At 42.2% G+C, this 27,122-nt stretch overlaps 1 protein-coding gene across 2 annotated transcripts in view; it reads right to left on the reverse strand.

Annotated features, from left to right (window-relative positions):
• The window catches only part of ELF1 (E74 like ETS transcription factor 1), a 92,524-nt gene that overhangs the window by 39,455 nt on the left and 25,947 nt on the right, over nt 1–27,122 (reverse strand). The window contains exons 1-2 of one of the 2 annotated variants that reach the window (XM_041128655.1): nt 1,235–1,979; nt 537–846 (exon numbers count right to left, since the gene is read on the reverse strand). In XM_041128655.1, the coding sequence (XP_040984589.1) occupies nt 537–608 (72 nt within the window). In that variant the 5' untranslated portion in view covers nt 609–846; nt 1,235–1,979. Of the gene's footprint in view, nt 1–536; nt 847–1,234; nt 1,980–27,122 lie in introns of those variants that run through there. The other variant, XM_041128654.1, reaches the window with a different exon arrangement.

Below are 27,122 nucleotides of genomic sequence, written 5' to 3' on the forward strand. Positions count from 1 at the left end.
TCAGATAACAACAGACATATTTTCCCTGCAGAGTGAAAGAAACCAATCTGAATTACTTTGAAGCTTATTTCTGTATAGCCAGCATACAGTAACACAATTTAGAAACCAATCCGTATAAAGCAGTGAGCAGGTACCTACTGCTCCTTCTAGTCATCCGTAGTGTGACCATTACTTTTATTCAGAATGTTATCCTAGCACACTAGGAAAGTTAAAACTATTCTCAAATACCAGAATTTGGGGAATTCTACATCACAAATGGATGGATTCTACTGGCACAAATCAGCGACACAGGAAAAACATTTTCAGAGGAGGATGTCTCTGCAATACTGCAGAAATTGTAACATTTCAACCGATTTCTGTTCTGCCCATGCAAGTTACAGGAAGCAACAGGAAGCTTTTGAAACAGCACAAAGATCTGCTGCAACAATAATGACCTCAATGTTTGCTTTTTTGTGTTTTACACATTTTTTCCTCATGTTTTCATAATATTCCTAGCACCAACTTGCACAAATATGGTTTCTCACACAATCCCATACCTGCTGCTCATCCTCCATGACGTTGCTGGCAAATTCAAACACAAGCTCATTCTGCTGTACAACTGCTGCCATAATAACGCATTCCCAGGTCTCAGCTCCACATAAGAAGAAAAGTGTTCTTGAATATGAAAGAACAGAGAGCGTCACCGAGGTCCAGCTGGGCAGAAGGGCAGGATCATGAAATGAATCAAGTATCAGTGTTCGTATTTCTTAGATCATCAGTGTTCCTGCGCTCTTCTCTTCTCAAAGAGAAACAAACCAAGGGAAATCCTTTCTTGAGTTGTTCTTCCCACCTCAATAGCCTTTATCACTGTGGAGGGAAAAAATAAAAAATTTGTAATTAAGAAATGATTGCTTCAGCTATTTCAAATAGCAGCAGTCACAATAAAGCTTGCTCCTAACTGTAACAGTTGTATCTAACTCCAAGGAAGTCAGACACCTTTGTATCTTCAGAAGTATTACTTTTACTGGTTAATACCTGCAAATTTTCATTCCCTTAGAAAGAAAACTGTTTCAGGAAGTAAGACATCAGTTTCAAAGTGTTTCATATTAAAAAGCACGAGACTAAGAAAAGGTTACAAAAGTTAGCAAAAAGAAAATCCATCTTTTCATTTGATTCATATATGCAGTTTTCACATTCATTAGTAACTCTTATCTTTAAGGTATATTCAAAGTAAAAACAGAAAACCCAGACTGACCTACTCAGCTGTAGGATATCTCAAGTATATCACCTTTCTTCTTCACACACAGTTCAAATTTAGCAAAGTCGTTATTTTGCAAGTAAAATGCTCTAGATCTTGATTCCCACAGTGTCAAACAGATGAAACCAGTAAATAAATTCTTTGTACAATCCAGAGAGTCCTCGAGTTCCTACACGAAGCAGATCTTCAGCTTCTTGTTAAAAATGCACTGTAAACGTATCCTTATCTCTACCACAGGCTCGCAAGCAGCCGGAAGGAAACAGCACTGACCACGTCATGGCAAATTAGAACAGGCAAAAAAACTGCACGATACAATAGCAAAGAAAAAAAATTATATCCCAAACTATGGAATGTAAACAGCTTCACTGGAGGGATGCATGCCTACAGCTCCCACGTTTTCATTTACTCATCAGCACCAAAGGTAAAGATGGTTAACATGAGCTTACAAAGAGGTGTGCTATGTCACTTCTGATGAAAAAGGCGAGCACAAAATGTAATCTTTTTATATTACTGAGGTGACCAATACATTAATAAAAAAATCTACCATTTCAAAACAATAACAGAAACAGGTGTCTAAAATTAGGAACCTAAGGAAGTTGACGCCTAGGAATTTAAATCCATATGTTTTTAAGGAAGAGAAATGTTTGGTGCCTAGCATTTTGATCAAAATCCTTTAAACTGCCATTGATTATGGGCTGCTGTGACAGAAGTATAAGGGGCAGAGGTCTAACGTGTACCCATCTAGACTGAGACCCCCAGGAAAGCCTCTGGGCAATTTCAGTGCCATTGGCGAGGATTAACATCTGCCTTCGTACAGGAGGTTTAACTTCACCTTGTTTTTGCAGTAGGCTGAAACTCAGAAAAAATGAAGGGCATCTTCCTCTCCCCAATACCATGCAATTTAATTAGGGAGGATCATGTCACAGGGTCATACTCCCTCACTCTAGGAAATGTAACAGCTGTTTTTCCCATATAGATTGTGGTATTCCCAAATTCCTAAGTAGTGATGGCAGAGCATTCAAGTATTTATGTCACTGGATCCTACCCTTCTAAGAAATCAGGAAACCCAAGATTATGCAAACAGGAGAACCTCCCCAACTTCCAAAGCGTGCTTTAATTAGCTGTTAAAGGGCTCATAAGAGCAGCCACAACCTTGACTAGACGGTATTTGCATTAATGAGAGCTACATGCATGAACAGAGAAGGATGTGCTTTGGAACCATGACTCTTCAACCTCAGCCCTTGCCATTTTGCAGGATGACCTGAATAGTTAACAAGGCTTTCCCTGTACTTCAGCAGAGCTATAGCACTGAAAGGATTACATGCAACCACATAATCCTGGGTAGCTTCCCTAAACGTAATTATTTGGCCCCGCCTTTTAGAAGGTAAGAATACAATTAAGAAGTTACATACACATGCCAGCACAGCGGGACTAAGATCAACGTGTCCCATCCCAGACTCCTACCATCCTGTATGCCAGCGTGAAAATAAAGTACATAGTCATATAATGTACAGTTTAATATTTCCTACAGACAGTGATTGAAGTGGGTCAATCTATGTCAATAGGTACATACCAGATCTTTCAGAAGAGAGGACAGATATGGAAATTTATTTAAGTACAGCTTCTATTTTGGTTACTGCCTAGAAATAAATTGTAACTCTCCAATAAGATGAAATAATAGTATTTTAAGTTATTCCCTCTAATCAGTGAAGAGTAACTTCACTCCAAAGGATTACTGGGTGAATACGAGAACCGCCTCAGCTTCCAAATTGAGACTTATTTTATAACGGGGGTTAAGTTAATTGTCCAGGGAGAACCAGAGCCGGAATACAGCAAGGACTTACAATCATCTCCGTTACACTAATTGAAGCCACATGTATGAACAGAGTACAAGTTCTTAAGGTCCAGTAACTTTCTAAGGTCAGTAACAAATAACAGCATCAATGTAAAATCAGGATAAATGAAGTGTTGGAGACTCAGGCTACCTAGTAAACTCATGAAGTATAAGGAAAATTGGAGGTACAGGCACCGTAAGACTTACAAGTTCCCTGCATGCATTGGGAACTGGCATATTCTTCCATTAGTGCCAGGTCATTCATTATTCTGTACAATATTTATATTTTACAGTAGACACTACGATACCAAGATGCACACTACATGCCTAAGATCCAAAAGCTGTGGCAGCAAACTTACTAAAAGCCATAAAGAAATCTTTCCTTACTTTTTATTTAAACCCCCCCCCCAACAAAACCCTCAATGCAAAACTAATCATCACGATTTAATATCATTTAAGAGACTGCAGCAGCGTAATGCATTTGATCCCAAAGGGATCCACACAAACACTACTTAGAATAGTCACACTTTATGGTAGCATGAAGTTCCTAATCATCTGATACCGTTGCAGGAACAGACATTCAAAAGCTGTTTTACCAATTCAGCACCAGGGTGACACAGTGATATAAGACTATATAGCAGACTGGTCCTTCCCCCTTACACCCTCTCCCCAAAACCTCCAAGAAATCTATAAATAAAGTCAAATCATACCTTCTTCCTACAAGAAAAGAAACATGTAACCATAACATTATGACCAAAGTCAAAGACAAGTAAGTCAACAGGCTTTAGTGAGCCTTTACATCTAACCTTATAAAGGTCAGGCACCCTATTATTATTTACAGGAAAATTTTCATTACTTCTTTAGCGGTACATGGTAATAGCAAATGATCTACTGGGCAATAACAGCATGGCAAAATAATGCAAAAGTACTTTCCTTTAACCCATGTCACTTTCTCTGGCATATAGAAAACAAGAGCAGCTTTTCACAGAAGTCAGCACAATTCTAAACCAGCTATATTTTCCTCCACATCTATTTTTATAAACTGTGCTTTCATTATTCCAAGTATCACAGGATCCTGCTGTCTATAGGCTAACACAAACATGACTATTGTTTTTGCTATATAATGCCACTTATCCCCCTGCCTGATTTTACATACATCTGTGATTAGAAAATAAGTTATTTGCAAACAGCATAAAATGCATAAATTGTATTCACATGCACAATAAGCTTGACTACATACAAATAGTCCTGGGAGAAAGGGAACCCAGTATATATTAGCATAAAATTTACATCAAATTTTCAGAACTACAGAATAACTTTTATTTTTACTAATTGTTGTAGAAACCTATTATGAAAAGCAATATTAAGACACAGCAATATAAATAAATATCTTAATTTTGCTTAATACTTGAAACTGAACATACAAATAAATTATTTCAATCCCTCTGGAAATTCCCCTCCTCTGCTGATTTCAACATTTAGAAACAACCTCCTCAATCAGCCTGTCAAAAAGCACATTCAGCCAATTTAACCCTTAGTACACTGCTACTCTGGTATCCCAGAAGATGCATTGGAGGACTCCTTCCAGCTAGACATCACAACTTTTTTCCCCACTGCTCTTCACGGTATATAGCCCTATTTAGCCAATTTAATAAAGCTCCTAAGAAATACCTCCAGAACCAACGTTTTTGATCCCAACGGTGAAGTTGCAATAGTGCAACTAGGCTTCAACTCGGAAGTAACAAATCCACAATTTCTCCTTCAACTCCGGACAATATGAGCCAGTGTAGCCCCTACTGCCTTAGCATTCAAGCACTGTAATGCAGAACACTGAAATAACACAGCAGCAGCACAGTGGAGCAGGTGGAGCAGGCATCAAAGTGCCAGGCACAAACCCAAAAATTTGCTGAAGAAGCCCAGCTATAAAACTTGGAAGGCTCAAGTCTTGGTACTGAGAGCACCCCAGCTGAGCTGACAGATACCTCCAGCAAGCTACTGGATCCAGTCCCATTTAGGGTTACTAAAGATGACTGTAATCATCCTGCACTGCCTTTTTTTGTGAAATTAGTAAGATCATTCGTACATTTAAAATTAAGAACCAGCTTAGCTGCTTTCAGATTCAAATGCAGATCTGAATCCCAAGCTACTGCTGAAACAGCTCAACTCATTTAGCATGGCGACAAATGACTTGCGATTGAAATTTCCCATTGATTTTCTAAGACTGCAGCATTAGCTCTAGCCTAGAAGTGTCAAAGTTGTGACTGAACAGAAATGCAAAGCTGCATTCTCAACATCACCTTGGATGAGGGAGGAAGAGGAGAGTGCATGAGAGGAAAGGGAAGCATAAAGACATCACCTGGAAATTTTGGACTGAAGGACTGAAAACCATCCTGGGTGAGGTCAGACAAACACATGGATGGTAATTGCACCATTTCACTCAAGTTTCTAACTCCTTTCTACCAGTGGAGGTTAAGGATGGATCAAGCCAGAGCCAGTCCACCCTCTGCAGAGCTGTGTCTTTTTAAGATACTGTGCAAGTAATACATTGTAGAGTCTGGTTTTCTTAAAAAGGGGGGAAAAGCTGAATGGTATCACAGTTGTCATATCATAGAAATCCCAAACCCATGATGATCTTTATGGTCCACACTAAGCATAAATGCTGACAATAGAGTCTACTGTGGCATTCTTCATGGATTGATTATTCCTATTGAGTAATATGAAGAAATTGCACAGAACGGGGGCTTTGAACCACGTCCTTAGACCCGGGGCATCTGTAGTTGGCAAAATGACGAGCAAGAAGAACAAGGTAATATATGTTACTTGGCACAAGAAGTTTCTGAAGGCTCAGTATTTCAACCACTCACACAAATTAAAGGAGATAGGAAAACAACATGGTAAGGGTATATCACCGAGGAAGGAAAGAAACAGCGTAAGGAACAGTCTGAAATCTTCTGAAAGCATCCACGCTGCCTAGGGGAAACTGCAAAAAGCAGCTGACATAACAAAAGTCAACAGAGTGACCTTTGCTGAGCTTTCGTTAAGGACAAAGAAATCATCGGTATCAATAAATCCCTGTTTTGCAGCCAGGCTGGAAACCAGCCTTTGTCACCACAGGCTCTGGGCTCTCAGTACATATACAGCAAGGAGGACAGAGAGTAAGAGGGTTCATCTGTTAAATATAAACAAGCATAAAAAAAAAAAAAAAGGAATCGGCACGCAATTCAGTCAATACAAAAGAAGTACAATGAACTACCCCTTCCCTTAAACTCACATAAAAGCACGTTTACTCCAAAGAGAGCAGAAAGCACAAATGCAAGCAACAAGCTCTTCTTTGGCATCCCCAAAAAAATAAAATCACATTTTCATCTTTTCTTTTTTTTTTTTTTTTTGGCAACTATGTCTTTTAACCCGAATATTTAATATGAGGCAAGATTCTTTTCCAGACTATTAACAATAACGGCTCCAGCACTGTTTACAGACTCCCCCACCCTTGAAAACCTTCCTCTTCCTATCTCCCATGTTCCCCGATACTTTTTAAGTCCCTTTTATTTAGCACATTTATATAACACAGCTGTTGTACAGAAACCCAGCAACGCAGCAGAGCGCTGCTGGGAAATCTGAAGAAAATGACAGTGTGGTTGAGGCTTTCTTTCATCTGTATCCTCTCCTGCCAGCATGCTCAACGTGTAAAGGTAGCCCCAAATCAGTGTAGGTGCGTAGACATAGAGCACTGTAAATAATTGATTTATGCTGCAGCAACAGAAGATCAGACTACCACCGAAAGGCCAGTCCTAAGCAGCAAGCTAAGAGATATTGAGGCAAGGCAAGCTCTCCCCAACTCTACTACTGAAGCTCTCGAGCTCTGAATAAAGTATCTGAACATCTGCTAAGATAAAGAGCAAGCCTCCCTATCTGATCAGGCAAGAAAAAGGACATGCTGGGTTTTAGTCACCTCTCCGCAAAGTGTTTGTTCTTGCAAAGTAGAGCCAACTCAACAGGAACAGTTAGCTGTAACTTGCCCTAAGCAAGGGAGGAAGGGCGCTCCAGGGGAAAGCAAGGGTCCAAATCCTCTCCTCTGATTCCCCATTCCCCTGAGAAGTAAGTAACTGAATCTTGCGTTTCTGTAGGTTGGGTGCATGGTGTAAGAAAAGGTTAGGGAGGTGGGACATCACAACGCCAGCCCTCCCTTCCTCCCCAAATCGTGTCAGAAATTGGACCTCCCTCCCTCCCCGCCTGCCCCCCTCCCCGATCAAAACCGCTTAGTGGATTCAAACACCAGTTTGCAGCTGCCCAAATTGCACTTCTTGGCACATTAGACACATAAAAGAGAAGATAAGGGTAAATTTTCTGAAGCGGTTATATGACCTAGCAGCCTTGGCTATCCATGGGGCTTTGAAACTTTTCAGATTGAATTTGGGTCACTAAAGCCTCAGCTTACTAAAGCCTCAGCTCACAGATAAGCTGCATTACTTCAACTACAGTTAGATAAAAGCCACGTAATGTTGCTTCACTGCATAGCACCTACTCTACATGCCTGTGCGGATGCATGCATACAAGTACCAGTTGCAATTACATAAATGCACTTTATCCTAATTTTTGTGTATGTGCACATACACACACATATGTATACGCCAAAATAAATATATGAAATGCGTGCCCTTCTACTTACTTGACTTTTTACTTTTGGTGCAGTTGTTTTGGCTACCGAAGAAGCAAAAAGCCCACAACCTCCCACATCCCTATACAACAATGGGGTATGCAGAAGTGCTCCTTCTCTGCTTCCAGTTCAGTCACCTCCACCCGCTATTGCTCATCACCACCTCAGTACTGCTGGGAGAGTATTTAGCTTGATCATACCCTCTTCCACTGAAGGCCAAACAAACGAGATTTACTGCCTCCCCCCTAAAAAGGACAGTGTCCCCCAGGCAGCGCATAGGGAGCTCGCACAGTCTGCCAAGCTTGCGAGAACTCAGCAGTCGGTCTACCAGCCTGGGGAACACAGCAGCACTAACCTCTCGGTCTTGCAAAGATAACATCTGTGCACAGTTACTGTCAAAAAGCGGGGAAGTCTACGTGCAAGTCAGGCCTTCACCACCTGAAAAACATCGGCCACAAACACACCGACACATAGAGCTTCCTGGCGACCGACAGCGTGACTGCCAGTCTTTCTAAGAACTTCTCCGTGAGGGGCTACCTAAAGGTCTCTTATCCTAACAACCATCAGGTTTTGTTATGAAGAACATTTCCGAAAGCGTGGCCTTGTTTAGCAATATAATATGGATCCAAGGAGCAGCTTAAAACAGTAGTAGCAAAGACCTGCTTCTCTTCTTGCTACTGCATGGTGGTACACATGCATGCTAACCTCCAGTAAACACAGGGGCTGGGTGGGGAGCGTGGTTTGCTTGTCCAAAACTCTTGGGAATTACTAACTTCATCTGCCCTTTGATTCTGCCTTCGTAGTTAATTCATCACTACTGGTAAAGAGAAGGAAAAAAATCAGGTGTTCACAATTCCCAGTTGATAAAATGAGAACAAGGAGACATTCAATTAAGTTGAGAAGCAACTAGTTTTGAAAAGATGAAAGGAAAGCAATTAAAAATTCATCAGCCTAGTTGTACTTGCTCAAACTCCTTGCTACAGACATGACAGAAGTCAAAAGCTTAGGAAAATTATAAAATGTTTTAGAAACAGCTCGATGTAATTAGACCAAATCAGCCTCATTACATAAGGATTTCTTTTTAAACAGAATGGAAAAGACCTGTCATAACACAAGACAAACCTCCAGTAATGCAGATTGCAACCACACATCTCCACAGGTAGGATTTTGCTGTAATTTTTTTCTTTGTAACTGCTTACTTCTGGACTCATGTATTCTCCACCAGAAAAATAGTGATATATTAAACACTCCAAAACCAGAATAGATTGACTACAAGTTTGATATGACACTGCAAGCATCCGCACAGTCTAGCTCATCAAGAGGTAAGTGATACTAATTATGGAGAGAAAGGAAAACAAAAGATCTTTTGTTACTTCCTCTCCTACAATACTCAGTATACACTATTTTATGCAATAGTAAATTTGCAGAGCCAGGATTGGGTTTATGTGTTGTCGTAAGATAACGAAATTACCAGCATTAATAAATAACGTCAGTATCAAAGATATCTTACTATTTTTTATATTGCACAAAATTCCCAAAAGCTGGTTAAAAAAGATACCAAGAAAACTGTAAATTGATAAAATCCCAAATCCAGTTCAGAAATTTCTGTAAACCAAATTAATTATTCCAGTGACACAGAATAAATGTTTTAAAAGGCACCCTCAAGTAGTTTCTGGCATTTAATAGCACCTTTTAAGGAGCATTAAGACCACAATCCTGTAAGCAACTATAACAAGAGAGCTGCAGGTAAGTCAAATCTCACTGGTTTCAAAGGGAAAGGGTCTCAGTACAGAGACAGCTGAAGGTCTGAGCTCCAAGACAGCTACAACAGGATATGAGGAAACTTGCAAAAGAGGGTGGCGGGAGGCAGAACTGCTTGACCCTGAGAGGTTTTGCTCTTTTGATTAACGCATACACACAAGAGAATGAAGCGGTGGCAGTGGGAGGAAGAAAGATCAGGGGAAACTAAATGTAATTGCTTTGGCTAGGTGCCAAACTTCACAAATTACCAGTTGCCAGTCTGTACCCAATACTGATATAAAACTGTCAACCATTCTCTAAAAATTACTTTACCCACAAATTAGTAACACAGTCATTGTTTTTAAATCACCTGCAGGTAAAAGTTAAGTTTACCAAAGAAAAATCTGCTGGCCAACGACGTAGACATTTTTCTTTTTTAAACTGGAATGTAAATATACACAAAATATATACATTAAAGGGGGAAAATGAAAAAAAAAAAAAAGGCCAGCGGAGATCAGGTTCAAGTCAAAAGTTTCTTATTCCAGGCAACCTTTTCCAGCCAAGCGTCGGTAATTCTAGATCAGGGAGTTAAACTCCCACAGGACTTTTTCAGCATTCTGCAGAAGATGCTACAGGACCAAGCTCAGTAAAAATCCTGGTTACAACTTCTGCAACACAAATTTTTAGCATTCTGCGGCTTTCCTTTTGCAATTAATTTATTTTTAAACTTTTCCAACTGGACTGTCAAGCACAACAAACAAAACATTTAAATAAGTTCAAAATTACTCTGTTCTAGCCATAAAAATACTGTGTGATTTGCACTTCTATGTTTGAGCATTTCAGCAGTTTCAGAAATCTGAATTTGATTTAATTGATGTGCACCAACTAGAAAGGGGCACAAACTAAGCCACACAGAACTTGCTGAAGTCTCCCCTTTCCCAAACACACACAGACTTCAAGCCTCAGTTTGGTACTTCACTCCTGTCGACGATGTGTACATTCAAGGCTGCATTCAGCAACTCTGCCAGGTTGAGAAACGTAAAGGTTCTTACCTTTGCAGTGTCTTTAAAGAATCTGTACGAACACAGAACAGATTAGGCAATGTTTCTGTTGTTTGCCTCATTTGCTGTCAGCTGTCAGCAATATGAACAGTCGAAAGGCTCTGGAGCAGGCTGGTATTAGTCAGCTAGACTTGAATTTCCAGTTCTTTTACATTGCTGTCTATTTTCCTTCATTAAGTTAGCCTGTCCTACCCTGGTATCAGATTACAGGGAGCCAACATTTATAGCACCTTGCAAAACAGTCGCACATATCACATACCTAAGTCTGCCTATACCTGTTGCCCTCAATGTTTAACCCTTACTACCAACACGAAATGTACCACCTAAAAAACGTCTGCAGCAGAGGAGTCGTTTTTCCTTCTTACCTGACAGCTACAGGATGGCATGAGATTTCGTTTTACAAACTGGAGGACACGGGCAGGCTACGCCGAGAACAGCAGCTCCGAGATGCCTGCAAGAATGAACCCAGAGACCCAGCAGCAGAGAGACTTCTCCTGCCTCCAACAAGAACTATGGCCTGGAAGCACTTGCTGCTTATTTTAGCAGGTCTTAGAAAGCCCAAATGGCTCGTTCTGGGACCAAGATCATCTAATTACCCTCACTCCTCGCCTCCCTTCAGACCATGATGCTAGAGCGGGAGGCAGGCCTGCGCGTTTCCAGCCCGTGACCGGCGCAGCGCGAGCAGATGCCGCTTCCAGCCCACGGCCCTCCCAGGGCCACCGGCTTCCCTCTGCCCAGCCAGGACGCCGTGCTGCCCTGGGCTTGGCTCTTCCACCTTCTCTCCAACAGCTTTCAGCTCACCTTCCCTTTCTGGAGGGCGTGCCGCTAATCCTACTTCCACAGTCTAAGGTCTGCAGCCGAGACAGCGGCGAGTTAAACCCTACAATGCTGAAAAAAAAGTAGCAGCGATTTCTCTCTTTATGCAAGGTGTGTGGCCTTCCCTTTGAACATCAGCTGTCATGGTGACGCTTCAGAGGACTACACAACGTATTTTAAGTGTTCTTGTAGGACAGGTACCTTTGCTTTCTTACACGCACATCATACACCTTGGAATTAAACAGAGTTTCAACAAATAAATATGCATATTCTTACAACTCACCCAGGGTTCTTCAGGCAGCCTCCTTCTTGGGACAAGTGGTTCATTTTGCTGAAGCTGAGAGTATAAGCTAATACACCATTACACTCATACAAGCGAGCTAACCCAGACAGCACAGATGAAACATGCAAGAAAAGTTTTATTTGCATGCTGCTTTAACCTAAATCTTTACTTCAGTAACTTTTTAACCCTTCAGACAAGAATCACAGACCCAATCAAAGCAAAGCAAAAAATAAATGGCTAAGAGGGCTTGTGTTGAGAAACAGTACGGCCTGTATCACAAAGCACAGCAGCTAACAGTCATCTATAAGCTGCTTTCTTAACACAGTGTTAAACAAACATTTTGGTCTTTGAGAGATTCCAGCTCAGGATTTAGAAGAGCACTTACATTTATATTTAAGTTAGCATTGTGGTTAACGATGATGAGTGGGTAAAAGATAGATTTTCAGTCTTTCTTATTTATAAAGCTTACCAGTTAAAACACATTTTTTGCAGGCTGTGCCTGAAGCTTTTTAATCTATTCAACACAAAGATCCTCATTTAACTTTACCCACAAATATAAGAAATGAAGTACTCAGTTATGCATTTCCAATGGTTATACCACAGGAATTCTTCAGTAAGGTTTTTCACACCAGGCAAGAGGTGACCTGTCTTCTCCGGTCTGTAATCGGACACAGCACAGTGCCCATACGGTGCCCCAACACGCACCTTCCTTATACATCCCCAAGGGTCCTTTTTGTCACCCATTCAGCCACGACGATCAAGATGACTTCTTCTTGTAAGTTCTTTCTGAAATATTTTGATGAGTGAACTAAGACAAGTAGTACTGTGAATTTTTTGTTTTTAAGGGCTTGGAAAGTCCAATACTATTACTAACACAGCCAGAGAGTTATTTATGAGGTTGGGACAGGAGAGACACACCTCCATCAGCAAATCTCTCAGAAAAATTAAGACAAATCTCCTACTTTGTCAAAATCACAAAGCTGATGTTTGCACTAAGCTTTCATACAGATTCCAAAAAACCCCAAAAAGCAACAAAAAAGCCCAACCCAAGAGTGAGTGACAACACCTCCTAAGATTTCACAAGCAGAAATACTTGATTCAAAAAAGCCTGTAGAAACAGGAATTAAAGGTAATGTAAGAAGAGGTGCAAAGTACCAAACCATACCTACAGTCGGGCAGATTGATAAGGAACAGTTGCAGACAGGGAAGTCAGAGATGTCAGTCAGACTTCATGAACACCCTCCCACTAACCTCCAGCACCGACAAGTCTGGGGGTTTTTTCCACTGTTTGTCTTTTCTAATGTAACTGTCTTGTTTTTTTAGCATGAGCGCATTCAACTTTATTTTTGGCTTAATCAGGTTCGTTACTGTAGCTCAGACAGCGTTCATGTGAGAAGAATTCATGTAAGCCATGATGGACTTGTTCTTTTAAATGGGGCACCAAAACAAACTCCATACCTTCAAGACAGTCTCCCAAATCAAGGCATGGGGTTTGTGACTCCTTTCTAAGGTGAACTCTTCTGCCTGATTTCTAGTGTAACATATTTTACAGATCATTGTAGCTTCAACTCATGTGTCATCTATAGGCCTAACAAAAAAGATACTTAAACTTATTGAAAATTATAGAATGAGGGAGCTAAGCTTCTAAATTCACAGGCAGAAGGCTGTAACTGTATGTTTTCCCTCAGCATGAGACACCACTCTGAACTGGTATGTGCTTTCTGCACGGTTAATTCATACCAGTGTTCCTGGTCACAGCTCACCATAGAGAAAAGCAAGAAGCAACAAAATACTCCAAATATGTTCAAGTAAACACAATTAGTAAGCTCTTCTGCAGCATGCAGGAAAGGGAGCAAAGTCACCCGCCAAACAGTTTGCTCTGAACTCAAGAAATACTCTCAAAACATTAGTTTAAAACTGAACTGGAGATTTGAAACAACTTTAAGAAAGCACCAACACACACACACACAGACAAGGAGGGATGTGGCCTTGGTTAGAAAAGGCATTACATAGCCAGAGGGACTTCAAAAAACAAAACAAAGCAAAAAAAAAAAAAAAAAAAGACACTGAACCCTAGGCTCTCGCTGTAACTTGTTTGGTACACAAACCACCTTGTTACTAGACAGCCAACTACTTATGGGCGTGGAGCGCACAGCACAAAGAGCTCTATGTGCAGGTTGTCCCAATAATCTCGTCTAATCTAGACACACTGAATATACCTCCATTGTACCCAGAAAAAGGAACAGAATCGTCTCATCTCTAAACCTTCCTGAGAGGATGACTTCAGCCCTGCAGAGAGACCACAGTTTTGGTTTTTTTCACTCCCAATCTTTGTCATTATCTTTCCTTCTTTCACCTATTAGCATCTTCAGCATTAACTCACTTCATACACTTTAAGAATATTGTTTTGAGAGGTCAACGCTTCTACGTTTCTCTTATTTCCTTCTTGGAAATGTCTGTCTCATTTCAGCCAGCTTTTCAAAAGGTAATCATCTACATCCAGGTTCCAGGTGCTTGCCAAGTCAGACATTCACTGAACGGTTGTGCTGTTTTCACAGAATCACAGAACGGTTTGGGTTGGAAGGGACCTCTAAAGATCATCTACTTCCAATCCCCCTGCCATGGGCAGGGACACCTTCCACTAGACCAGGTTGCTCAAAGCCCCATCCAACCTGGCCTTGAACACTGCCAGGGATGGGGCACCCACAGCCTCTCTGGGCAACCTGTGCCAGTGCCTCACCACCCTCACAGTAAAGAACTTCTTCCTAATACCTAATCTACCTCTTTCTGTTTAAAACCATTACCCCTTGTCCTGTCACTACAGGCCCTAGTGAAAAGTCTCTCAGTCTTTCTTATAAGACCCTTTAAGTACTGAAAGGCCGCAATAAGGTCTCCCCGGCGCCTTCTCTTCTCCAGGGTGGACAACCCCAACTCCCTCAGCCTTTCCTCCCAGCAGAGGTGCTCCAGCCCTCTGATGGTTTTCGTGTCCCCCCTCCGGACCCGCTCCAACAGGTCCATGTCTGTCCCGTGCTGAGGACCCCAGAGCTGGACGCAGGACCGCAGGTGGGCTCTCATCCGATCGGAGCAGAGGGGCAGAATCCCCTCCCTTGACCTGCTGCCCACGCTGCTTGGGATGCAGCCCAGGACACGGTCGGCTTTCTGGGCTGCGAGCGCACGTTGTCAGCTCACGTCCAGCTTTTCATCCACCTGTTCCCCCAAGTCCAAGGATGTGGAATATGGTGGTGCCTTTGCCTTTTAAGCCTGCATAGCAAGAGTGGTCATCTCCTGAGCGGAGAAGCTGTGTTTTTTAAAACAATTGCCTTCACCTACTTGTTCAGTATTACCCTTCCCCAAAAGCTGCTGCTGGGTTAAATCAATGAGGTGCTGAAGGCTGCCTAAATTGGAGAAGGAGCATTAAGAGCATGAAGAGTACAGACACTTCTGCTGTACTGAACACCTGTCAGGATATAACATGTGAGAGATCTGATTCACTTAAATGTCTGCAGAAAAAAAATCTTAGGTAAAGAACCAAACAGAGAATACTCCATCTAAAATCATGCCTTTAAAACCTCTGCAAGGCAAGAGACTGCTTACACAGTTACAGTGGAGAAGAACATTCACTCAAGCTATTATTAAAATACTTTTTAGGCTGCCAATTTTAATGCACTCTAAAATGCAATGTATTCACTCTGATTATTCTGCAAATGTGTGTGCTTCATGATGCTTAGCGTTATTACAATAATAAATACATTAACTTGCAGCTATGTAGGATAAGACAGAAACGAATATTCCCATGCCATTTGTACATTTTTCTTCTTACAGATCAGTGTAGCTTAAATGTTATGTTCTAAAGTATTTGCATGGGGTGGGATTAAGAAGGGAGACTATTTGTCTGGGGAATTTCAAACTAGTGAACTTGGCTATTAAGAGAATATAAATTATCTCCTGACTTGTTGCTAGACTAGCAATTCCCACCGTGGGGTTTCAAACAGTGATGAAACATGAGTTAAAGACCAACAAGATTAATATAAAAAGGCAAAAAGATTTCTCTTAAGAGCGATGCAGAAAAGGAGCGGGGTCTGCAAAGGTCCCTCCAGGGAAGGCAGCGTCTGGACAGGCCAGTATTTCTCATTTCGTAACGTCTGGGGAAATGTTCGCACTGAAGCCTAAGTCGTTCTCATATGAGCACACACCTGCTCCTGGGAGACACAGGAATTCACTACTAATGAACTAGACACAGAATTTATGAGTGTTACATGAAAAGACCTACAGAATCAGGGTATTCTGGTAAGTTTCAGAGCCCCCACAAAGCAGGTGTAGAGAAATTCAAGCCTCACCTCTTCCTCATTTCATCATTCAAGTTCCTGTGCCTTTTGCAGAACTAAACAGGGCATCAGACCCGGCTGCTGCGCGCATCCCTGTGCCATCCAGCCATAGCCCCTACCGCAGGGCTCCGTGATCCAGCCTGACTCGCCAGCTGCAGGGGGAAACAAGGCAGCACGGGTGGGGGGAACCAAACTGCCTGGGGAAAACACAAAATTGCCCGGACACCTCGGGCTGAGTAGTGTGCCCAACTTGGTCTCATACTGCAACAGAAAGCAGCGCAACCTCGCCGCAGCCACAGGCTCACGAACCTGGAGACCTCTTTCTACCTCCCCTCAGCTCCACAGAACAAATAATACAGATATTACAGCACCCAGGCTCATAAAGATTTTGATATACAGCTTGTCAGCTCAAATGACGACCACTCTTGCTATGCAGGCCTCAAAGGCAACGACACCACCATACCCCACGTCCTTATTCACGCAGGCAAACATGCACATGCAAACATGTGCCCACGCACACATGTGCACTTGCCCTCTCGCTCAGACACTGTCTGAACAGGGCCACTGCACAAGTTCACCCATGCCTCCCAAAAGACAAACCCTGACAGTGTCATGGACAGAGGAAGGGTCAAGCAGGCATGCACCCACACAGCTTCTACCACCAGGAAACAATTTTCTCCTGTGACAGCTTTTCCTCCTTTGACCCACAAAAATAGGATTTTTCCTGACAATTGAGTCCTCTAAAATCAGAATAATTCTAAAAGCCTCAAACACCATCATAAGAAAGGACTTTGGTTGCTCCCATAGTCAATGGGAGGAAAGGTGGGCTGCATCTCCTGGAGCAGATGGTTTTTCTCCACTATTATAGGACAGCCACAGAGGCTAATTAAGGTCCTTCCTTGAGTCACTTCTCTGACTTGCCTGCATTCCCAGGAGTTGATCCAGGCCTCAATTCATAAAATCACAGAATGGTTTGGGTTGGAAGGGACCTTAAAGATCATCTACTTCCAACCCCCCTGCCATGGGCAGGGACACCTTCCACTAGCCCAGGTTGCTCAAAGCCCCATCCAACCTGGCCTTGAACACTGCCAGGGATGGGGCAGCCACAGACTCTCTGGGCAACCTGTGCCAGTGTCTCACCACCCTCATAGTGAACAACTTTCTTACAACTAATCTAAATCTACCCTCTTTCAGTTTAAAACGGTTGCCCCTTGTCCTGTCACTACAGTCGCTGGTGAAAAGTCTCTCTCCAGCTTTCTTATAAGCCCCCTCTATATATTGAAAGTCGGCAATAAGGTCTCCCTGGAGCCTTCTCTTCTCCAGGCTGAACAACCCCAACTCTCTCAGCCTTTCTTCATAGGAGAGGTGTTCCAGCCCTCTGACCATTTTTATTTAGGTCTCTGGGAAAACAAGCATATGGTGTGCCTGAAACAAGTACTCCAGCCTTTCTCACAGCGCAACAGCCTCATCATGCAAGGAGCTCCTCAGCAGACATCAGCTCTGTTACGAAAATTTGCAAATTATCATAGAAGCTAGAGATTAAAAGCATTTTATCTAACTCTTCTACACTCTCCTCTCCCAACATGACATTCAACCTGTACAGAGTCAGGAAAAAAAAAAAAAAACCAACAACAAAAACCAAGAGGAAGCAGAGGTCAAAGTGGAAGATACCTATACTAGTACCATAAACAAGGTAATGCACGGGGAGGTTGCTTTACATAGATTCTAATCCATCCCTTTTCTTACCCTCCAGCCTCCTTTCTTTTTCTTCTTTTCTGTTGCCTAATATTTGATCTAATTCCGTGAAGTCTCAGTTTCCATCCAAATGTGGTTTGCTGTGATTGCAGATGCAATAAATTAATATCAGAATTGTGGGTGGGTGGATGGGGGAAAAAAAAACCCCAACACTATGCCTTTTTTCAAGATGCCATAGACTTCAAGCAGAGTTTCTTGGAGGTTTTACTGTGTGTTCCCCCCAGAGGGTTGTACCTCATTTGTACCTTTCCTCTCCCAAACAAGACAGTACTGAGAAAAACAGTGCTCAAAACTGAAAGAAAAAAAGGTCAGCAGAAGCATCCTGTCGCTGTGAAAGGCTTCCAGCCCAGCTATGTTAGAAATGCGAGAGCTGGTGCCTTTCGCAGAAGCAAAATGCAGAGTTTTGCCCTTGTGGTGCCGGCTCCTGGCCCTGCGGAAAACCGGGGGGACCAGAAGCTGCTCCCTCAGGGTCAAGACACCGCCGAGAACTATGAGCGGTGCCTGCCTCTGCAAGAGCAGCTCTTCTGCTGAGCGCAGAACCATCTCCTCCCCACCCCTCGTGTAAGGTGCGATGCATGGTGCTTCATAACCCAAGAGAAGTCAGGAGGAAAAAAAAAAAAAAAAAATCCAACCCCAAACCCCTTACCCTTCCAATCTCACTGCCCCTACAACCCTTCTACTCTTCCCCACGCAGAGGACGTGCCCCTCAGGCTGAGAGCCTCTATTTTAAAGAGCATGTAGTACTGAAACATTTCATTACGCAGCAAAGACATCTCTACTCAATGCTGGCTAGTCAACGAATAAACAGTTAAGGGAAAAAAACCCAATATTATGGGAGTTATGCTGTCACATGAGGAAGAAAAGGACATCCAATCAGGCAAAAAGGCTGAAATGAATCCACACAGTTTCAGTTCTAATATAATTTTGATGTGCAGAGTAGTCGGTTCTCTAAAATCTGATGCTGGGGAAGATATTATTAGAGTTCTAGCTTCAATAAGTTAACTGTGTTGTAATAACATGCCTATCTTCAGAAATCATGAGATCTACTTAAAAACCATTATGTCTTTTACAATAGAAGGTTTTATGTGCCTTTTACTGTGCACTTGTAACAAGTTGTTTAACTGAAAGCCAGAGCTGCCTCAGAAACACACAGATCTACAAGTGGATTAAAATGAAAACAATTAATAATAATTTTTTAAAAATCACTCCAAAGATCACAGGATCTTACAATAAAAACTCACCAGCTCAAGTAATGTGGCAGTTATCTGCCCAGAAAGATATTAATGAAATTCCATGACTTCACACCCAATATGTCTGTTTCTCATATGCATGTAAAAACTACACTGGCAGCAGTGGAAAAAGAAACGCTGGACCTCAGCTCTCACTGCATTAGGATAACTCCCATGGTTACTCTTTTACACTTCATGCTTCAAGAGTTCCAAGTACTGCTTTCTGTTGAACTAATTAAATTCTGATCTTTACTCTCAGGTATCTAAATAAGGGCCTCAGACGGATAACAGTCAAAAGCGTACGGGCACAAGTACGCTCTTGGGAAGACTGCTACACAATGACTGCCCGGGGCAGACAGCGGAGTCGTCATCTCTGGGTGCATCTGCTCCCCTGCCCGTGGTTTAACTGACAGGAAGCACAGCCGAAGATACCAGGACCCCGTGACGAGTGTTTCCTGCCTGCACAGCCACGTCTCCCCCACTCCGCACGCTTGTCACCCAGCACGCCTGCTCCTTCTGCGCGGGACGTGGGAGAAACTCCTCCGAGAGGGGGAGGAACGCCGTGACACCTTCTAAAAAAAAGAAAAAAAATTAAGTAAATTAAGCCCACGCACAGAAAGCCCGTCAGCTGGATGGATGAAAAGTCATCAGGCCAAGCACGTTGAAATGTGGCCCCAGAAGGCCACCAAAGCAGGGTATAAAACGCTGGTGGCATGTTCTCATCCAGCATGGCCCAGGACAACACGCAAGCCAGTCTGGAGGTTTTAGAGTCTGGCCTTCCTCAAACGGGCTTGTACACCACCAAGAAACCAAGTTACTTGCCTTAGTAGGTGAAGAAGCAAACAAGCAGAACGCTTCAGAAATTAACCACAACCAGTGGCAGAAACCACACTGCCAAATACAGCACCGGCATGTCTACTTAATGGGACCACCCTGTCCTAGAAAAGGGGACAGGTTAGATGATCTACGGGGCTTTTCTAACACTAATACCTAGAGTAACACCTGCTAGTCTACCGCAAAATTGAAATGCTGAAGAAGTGTTTAGTACCAGCAGGATAAGCACAAGAATTAATATAGCTTAAGCAAGCAAAGAACCAACTGCTAGACACAGCAAATTTCAGTGAAAAGCAGAAACTCCAGCACAGCTGTAATTTCTATGGTATCTATATATGAAGCAATATGCTACACTCAGCCCCTCTCTACATAGTCTTCTGCTCAGTCTTAGATTACCCCATAATATCACCTGTCTGAAAACATCTCCTTAGCCAGCCTAAAAACTATACTTCCAGGTAGGATAAGAAATTATTAAGATGGCCTCGTATCCTTCCTCCACCAATGGCCAACTAGTGGTACAAAACTGAGGAGAACCGATTTTGAGCTGTATCTGCAGGGCTGCCAACTAGAACAACAGAAGACACGTCACTCATGTAATTAAGTTGGGAAATATATCAAGTGGTAGATATCTAGTAGATTTAACACTATCATCTACTGCTATAGCCTAGGAGCATTTTCTGCATAAACTTAAAAGCAGCGAAAAAATCTTCATTGGATTTCATGGAGTTTCTGGCACATTTTACCCTTCACGGAACCAATGCTCTCCATCCTACCATACTCTCCATCCTAAGGTGCTCTTCAACCCCATTCCAGAACCGTTTGGAACAAAGATGCCTTCACATGATGACTGGCACTGTTAGCAGAACAGCCGTCTCAAAGTCAGTGGTCTGCAATTTTCTGAAAATGACCAGGCTCCAAATTCTCCTCATTTCCAACTAGAAACCTATTCTGTAACCACGTTCCTCTGACAGAGAACGCTTTGTCCCCAGCTTTCACGTGCTCCCATCGGAGCTCTGTGACCATCTGGGTTATCCCAGAGAACCGCAGCTGTCCAGTGCTTCAAAAGACAAGACTGTGTCCCTCCACGTCACCGGGAACTTGACCCCTTCATGCCTTGAAAGTCAGAGCGAAAGCCCTAAACCAGGACCCATCAGACACTAAGAGAAAGCCAGTGGAAGAACTTGCAGCAGAAGCTCGCTGCTGCAGCATTTCTGTCGTCTGCTTAAGACAAGTCCCACCCTTGACAAACACTCAAGTAATCCCAAGCAGCCAACAAATTAAAAAAAGATACAAAGTAATGGTTGCTCAAAAGCCTTTCTGAACAAAAAAGCCTTGCAGCGTGATCTGAACCTTACTAAATTTTGCTGGATTGGCAAAAGGACTTAGAAGAGAACTGAAAAAAAAAAAAGTATTTTCCATCTCAGATTCCAACAATACTATGTAGCCAACAGCATTTTTGTAGATTTGCTTCTTAGTTTGTAAGTCACGTTGGTCATATCTTGCAACATGTACTGGCAGGATTCAATGTTTTCCTAAGAAAACCGGGGTGGCAGATGCTGACACTGATCCAGAAATGGTTTACTCTCAAGCTGGATATTCTTTTTAACCCTGAAAGTTCATCTGTGTACTGCTAATGAACTACAGATTTTATTACAGCAAACATTTCAAAATTCTCATATGTATTTATTTTCATTGTGTATTATTATTGTACTAGTTATAAGCACAACACCAAAGAAGTTGTATTTACAAGCATAACCATCTCTATTATATTGACTATACAGTATTAAATTAGCCAAAAATTTAACGTAACATAAGCATAGCGCTAGAGTAAAAGTGGGGGGTGTTCTTTTATAAATTATTTTGAAGCAGTTTAAGATCATCTAAGTTTTCAAGCTCTGTATATTCTAAGCAAAAATGCAAAGGTAAATGTTGTGGTACTTATAAAAGAAAAACAAAAATCAGGATGTCTCAGTTCTTACAAAATTGAAAATTTATTCCTCGAAGCTGCTGCTGCGTGGCATCAGCAAGGAACCCGCATGCTCCGAACAGCCTGTCCCCAGCATTTCTTCCTCCGACTCGGTTACAGCGAACAGGGGAGGAATGGTCTCCGCAGAACTGCTTTGCCTGCAGAACAGCTATGAGTCAACTTGTCTCATGTCTCTGCAACTAGTAGCCTAACTGCTACGGTGTGGTTTTTGGGGGAGGTAGGAGGGATCACAGCTCACCGAGTGCCTTACAGAGAGAGGAGCAAAAGCGAAACCGAGCTGATCGACACCCACTGACCAGGCTCCCCAGACAGCAAGAAAGAAACAGCCTTCACAGATTTCCGTTTGTTTTAACCAGCTTTGACAGAGGGGAACATGATTTTTAATTCTATGGGGTCCCTTTAATAAACAGCCCAAAGAAGACATTTTCCAGATAACCAAGGAATTTTTTACAGTGTTGACTTACCAAGCAGAGCACAATAACCAGCTATTCTGTTTGCACTACGAGGCAGTACAGTGCAATGAGTTAATAATTTATCACGGCATTGCTCTTGGCAACTGACCATAATCAACTTTTAAAATTCTTCCTTGTTCTTACATTTTTAGTCTCACCAAGAATATGGCATCCTTAGAGCTTCAGCTCTAGCTGAACATTTTCTAGCTGGGGTAAGAGGTTTAATCTTCCCGAACACCTGCTTTCCTCCTGTATTGTTTCAGGCTCAGAGCAAAGGTTGTAATTTCATTTCAATAACCTGATCTAGCAGACAGGAATAACTAGAATATTTTTAAACAAAGCAAGAAGTTCACATTCTTTCAAAAAGACACAGCAGTGCGCTTCTCATCCCTGCATTTCCTTCCCCTTCTTCTCCCAGAAGGAAAAAGAACAAAAAAGCCCAAGCTTCTCCCCCCACCAAAAGCTTTTATTTGCGCATGTTCCCCAACTAACAAGCAAACATCTTTTCCCCCATTTTATATTATCGAGACTTATGCCTCTACATAATTTGGGGCAAAGCCTGATTTATTAGTTAACACACTCTTCCTCTCAAACAGAAGCATCTAGCTGTGGTGTTCAGACAACTCGTTTGGAAAACCCGTTTTTGAGAGTTTAGATGTGACGTGTAAGAGAGAGTTAACTGTCCTAATTACCACTTCGTCGAAGCTTTGGCTGTGGAAACAGTCCTCTTCCAAGGACAACTCTGCTACTTCGTCCTCCCCCTTATTTCTCAACCCCAGCTCTTACAAACTCCACAGCTCCACCACTCCGAAACCAATCCCTAACCTGGTTCAGTCAACCAGCCCACCAACTTCCCATGGCACGGACACCTGACTTGCCAACTTGGCTCATCTTGGCTGAACCAGATAAGGGGTTGCTCACACAAACAGTTCGGACTGTGGATGGGAGGGGAGGGCAATAAAACACTAGGAAAAAAACCTATGCTGTCAGTGAGGAAAAATGAGGGTGGCACCCCGCAAGCAGCACCGAGGTAGCTGTATGAGTGCTCCTGCCATGGAAACATCCAGGAACGATCATGCCCACCCCTAACTGCTTCACTAAGGGTACATTTTAAATTAGACAAGTTGATATGCTCACAAAAATGTACATCCAGAGTTTAAATTGCAACTTTAGCTCAACTAGTGCAGCCTACTGTTGAGTCAAGAAGCTAAGGGTAAGCTAAGGGCCTGGGCAGACGCTAAATGAGCTGTTTAAGGATTTACAACCCATCACCTCCAGGATAGCTCATTATCCAAGTAAAACTTGCTCGGTCCAAACCTCCCTTCTGTGCTTCAGGGCATATCCTCGTAAACCATTGCCGTGTGGGTTTAACGGGATGTGCCACCAAGGGACTGGGGTGGTTAGCACGCAATCTTCACTTAGGAGTAAAAACGAGCAGCTGGGGTGAGGCTGAAGCACCTTCAGCCTGCACGTAAACTGGGTAAGTAAGCACAGGGTGTGTGGAGATAGCGGAGACAGCACTGAGGCACTAGCATCGTTCTCCCATCTAGTTAGTAAATACCAGGCTTGTTCACCACAGACGGCGTAACAAGTTCTTCCAAGGCAGCCTCTGTCAGCAAGCAAGCTGCTTTCTCCAGTCTCCTTTTTTCCTGATTTCACCCCACCTAGAGTTCCTCATATAAGGCAGCAAAAATGAACCCACAAACCTTCCCATTGATTTTTTCTTTTTTTCTTTTCACAGACATGCTGCATCCATGCAGCATGTACGGATCAGTGGTTCTGGGTCTTTTCTCTCAGGGCAGCGGTTATTTTACTCAGCTAGCTATTGCAACTACTAACTGCTACCGTCTCTCCTCTCAAGTGCACACATTTTAAAGCACAGTACATGAATAAAATGTCATCACAGCTCTCTTGTTTACGAAGCCTGGCAGTAAAAATTAACAAAATGCTTCCTAAGTCTACCTGAACGCAGGGCACTCGTAAGAGAAGCTTTAAACATTACAAACATCGGAATCTAGACACCAAATATTCCCTTTCTAACTACGTGGCTTTGAAAGTATTAAACCTTTTCTGCAAATATCCCTATTATTTTTAAACAAAACATTTGCAAGACTGAGCTCTTACCTTGTAGTTTGGCAAAAGTTTTCCAACATTTCTTACTGTTGAGAATTATTTCTAGTCCATTACCACTGAAACAACATTTAATACAGCTCATTTGAAGGACCGTATTAAAAGACAATTAGCTTTTTATAAAAACAAACGGTAGAATGTTGTATTACATCAAGCGTTCACAATTAGACATACGTCTTTCAGAAGCGCACAAGGAAAATATTCTACCAACAGTAACTTTCTTCTTGGTTTTCTTCTCAGGAAATCGCTCCACAGCCCATTTTTAAATGGTCTAAATTAATGGCTTTCTATATTACAGCTCCATCAGACAAATTGAAATTGTATTTCAGTTGCTTCAAAAGCAACTTATTTCATTGTTCCTTTTAGCTGATACTAAAAGAAACATACTTTTTTTAATAAAAAAGGGCCAGTATTTTTAAAAATGCCACAAGCCATCCCTAGCAGTCCAACTTGAGACTGTTTCTCAACACAGAAAGTTTCATTTTCATTCATACGTCTAAACCACCTTTGTAAAGAAAAAAAGCCCCCGAACAGACACTTCCTCCCTACAGTTCCTTCTTTTCTCTTTTTGAAATAAACAAAAGTCAGTTGTTGTTTTGAAAAAAACAGGACGGCAGGCCCTCAGTAGCACACCACCAAGGGCATCTGGAGCCCCTTGCTGAGCTCACAGAGCTCTCGACAAGCTGGTTCGGAGGCACCGGGAAACAGGGAAGTAAATTCTTGCAACTTGTGCAGGTTTGCCACCCTTTGCATTCCACAGCATATAAGCTTCATAATTATTGTCTTGATAACTAATACCCTCGTTCACATGCTTCATTTACAGGCACCGTGACAAAGCTTGAATAGCTACAGAGAGTAAATAGTTCACAGAGGCTCTGGAGAAGGGGAAGGAAATAACAGCACAAAACAGCAAACTTACCAAGAGAATGGGAGTGGATAACATAACCACCACCTCCAAGGACAATGTCAGGCAAAATTCTGCCTTCAGCAGACAACGTGCAAGCCCTGGTGCCTTCAAGATACAGTTTTCATGAAAGTTCTTCCTAAGAGGGTCATCTTCTGGTTGGAAAGACAGCCTCCACTAAAAACAAACCATGCCATCACATCCTTAGGAAACTATTCTTGGTAGCTCCAAAATTATCTAGTGCAGCACATGTAGCACGCACAAAGAGGAGAAAACTAACAGTATCCTTGTCAACCTGCTTTTAACTTGAAATTGAGTCCGGCTGGAAGAGCAAGTTAAACATTAATTTTCTGACAGCGGTCAGCCCTGGGTATCACAAGTTGTAACCGTAGTTTCACAATCACGTTTTGCTGCTTCTTTCCCTAGCTGCAATATAAAACTGAACAAACACCGAGATAGCTGGGAACTGGAGAACAGCAGAAGTGACTCGATACAAAGCTCATAAAAGCAAGGTAGCTTTCTCCTAACCTGTCAGCTTTATTAACTCTCTCAAAAGATCCCATGAAAAACACAATTCTAGAGGAACATACAGAATAACAAAAGAGTATATGCAGCCACAATATATATTAACATTTTTTTTCTCTCAACAGTAGGCAACAATTTGAATCAACCAAGCTCACCCCTTTCTTCCAATTCCAAAACCCTGTCTCATGTGGGATGACATTTATACTGAGCCCACTTAAGAAGTCAAACGACTACCATGCAAGAAGATAAGTGAGGCAAATGCGGAAGGAGCTTGCAAATAAAACGATGAGACCGTTAGTACGCTAACGGTAACCACTGAAGAAGCGCAAAACATTGCCTTCAAAATAAAAAATATATTTGGTATATTCACACAGAAATGTTGACGATGAGTTAAATATAGGGTGTTCTAGAAATAGACTAAAATGTCTAATTATAGAAGTGGACAGTGACATTCAATCCACCTAAAACCAACCCTTTCCCACAGTTTCCAACCTATGTATTTAGTATTCCTATTCCTAGCTGATTTTCTTAACCGTAATATTTTTTCCCCCAATAGAGAAAGAAAGAATTTTTACATGCAAGTTTAAGAATTGGAGGTTCTTTCCAGGCTAACAAAACGGCTACAATATTCACATTCAAACGTGAACCTAGTACAAAGTCACACGTGACCCAAGATGACTGATCTAAGGACAAATAAATGACCTGAGCTCTAGCCATCCGATTCATCACCAAAGATAGCTGGTAGGTAGTTAAGGCCTAAAGCACATCAAGGTAAGAATGCATAAACTTTAGTCCCTATCTAATGGGATCCTTTTAGCACAAAGGCTGACACAGTGGGAAGCTTTGCCACAGGACAGGCCCATATTGAAGAATAAATCGTTTTTACCTCTACACAGATTAGCCTTGTCAGGCCAGGAGAGGGAGAATGTCTAGAGCCTTTCACATGGCTGCTGCGGACTTTTGATAAGCAAAAGACTTCAAATTTCAGTATGTACAGTCTCTGTCAACTACTTTATCTGTGAAGGAACGTTTAAGGAAGATTTAAGAAAGCAACATTTAAGTAAGATTTAAGGAAGCAAATAATCTCTAAAGCACATCGGTAGCATTAAAAGGATAAGCACAGTAAATCACTGGCGTATGGTAGCAAAGTTTCAGCGCTTACAGAGCGGACTGTAACCCAGGCTGGAAACATGAACTCCACCTCCTGATGCTCCTGTGCAGAATCACTCTGGCGGGGGAAAGTCCTTGCTGCTCCTCGCACACCCAACAGAACTCCAGAGAGTTACCAAAACTGTCAGTGAAAACAACAAAATCTGCCAGCTAAAGCTGAGAAACTTTTGCTAATGCTTGCAA

Source organism: Aquila chrysaetos, chromosome 14 (assembly GCF_900496995.4).
Source record: "Aquila chrysaetos chrysaetos chromosome 14, bAquChr1.4, whole genome shotgun sequence".
NCBI classification, from domain to species: domain Eukaryota; kingdom Metazoa; phylum Chordata; class Aves; order Accipitriformes; family Accipitridae; genus Aquila; species Aquila chrysaetos.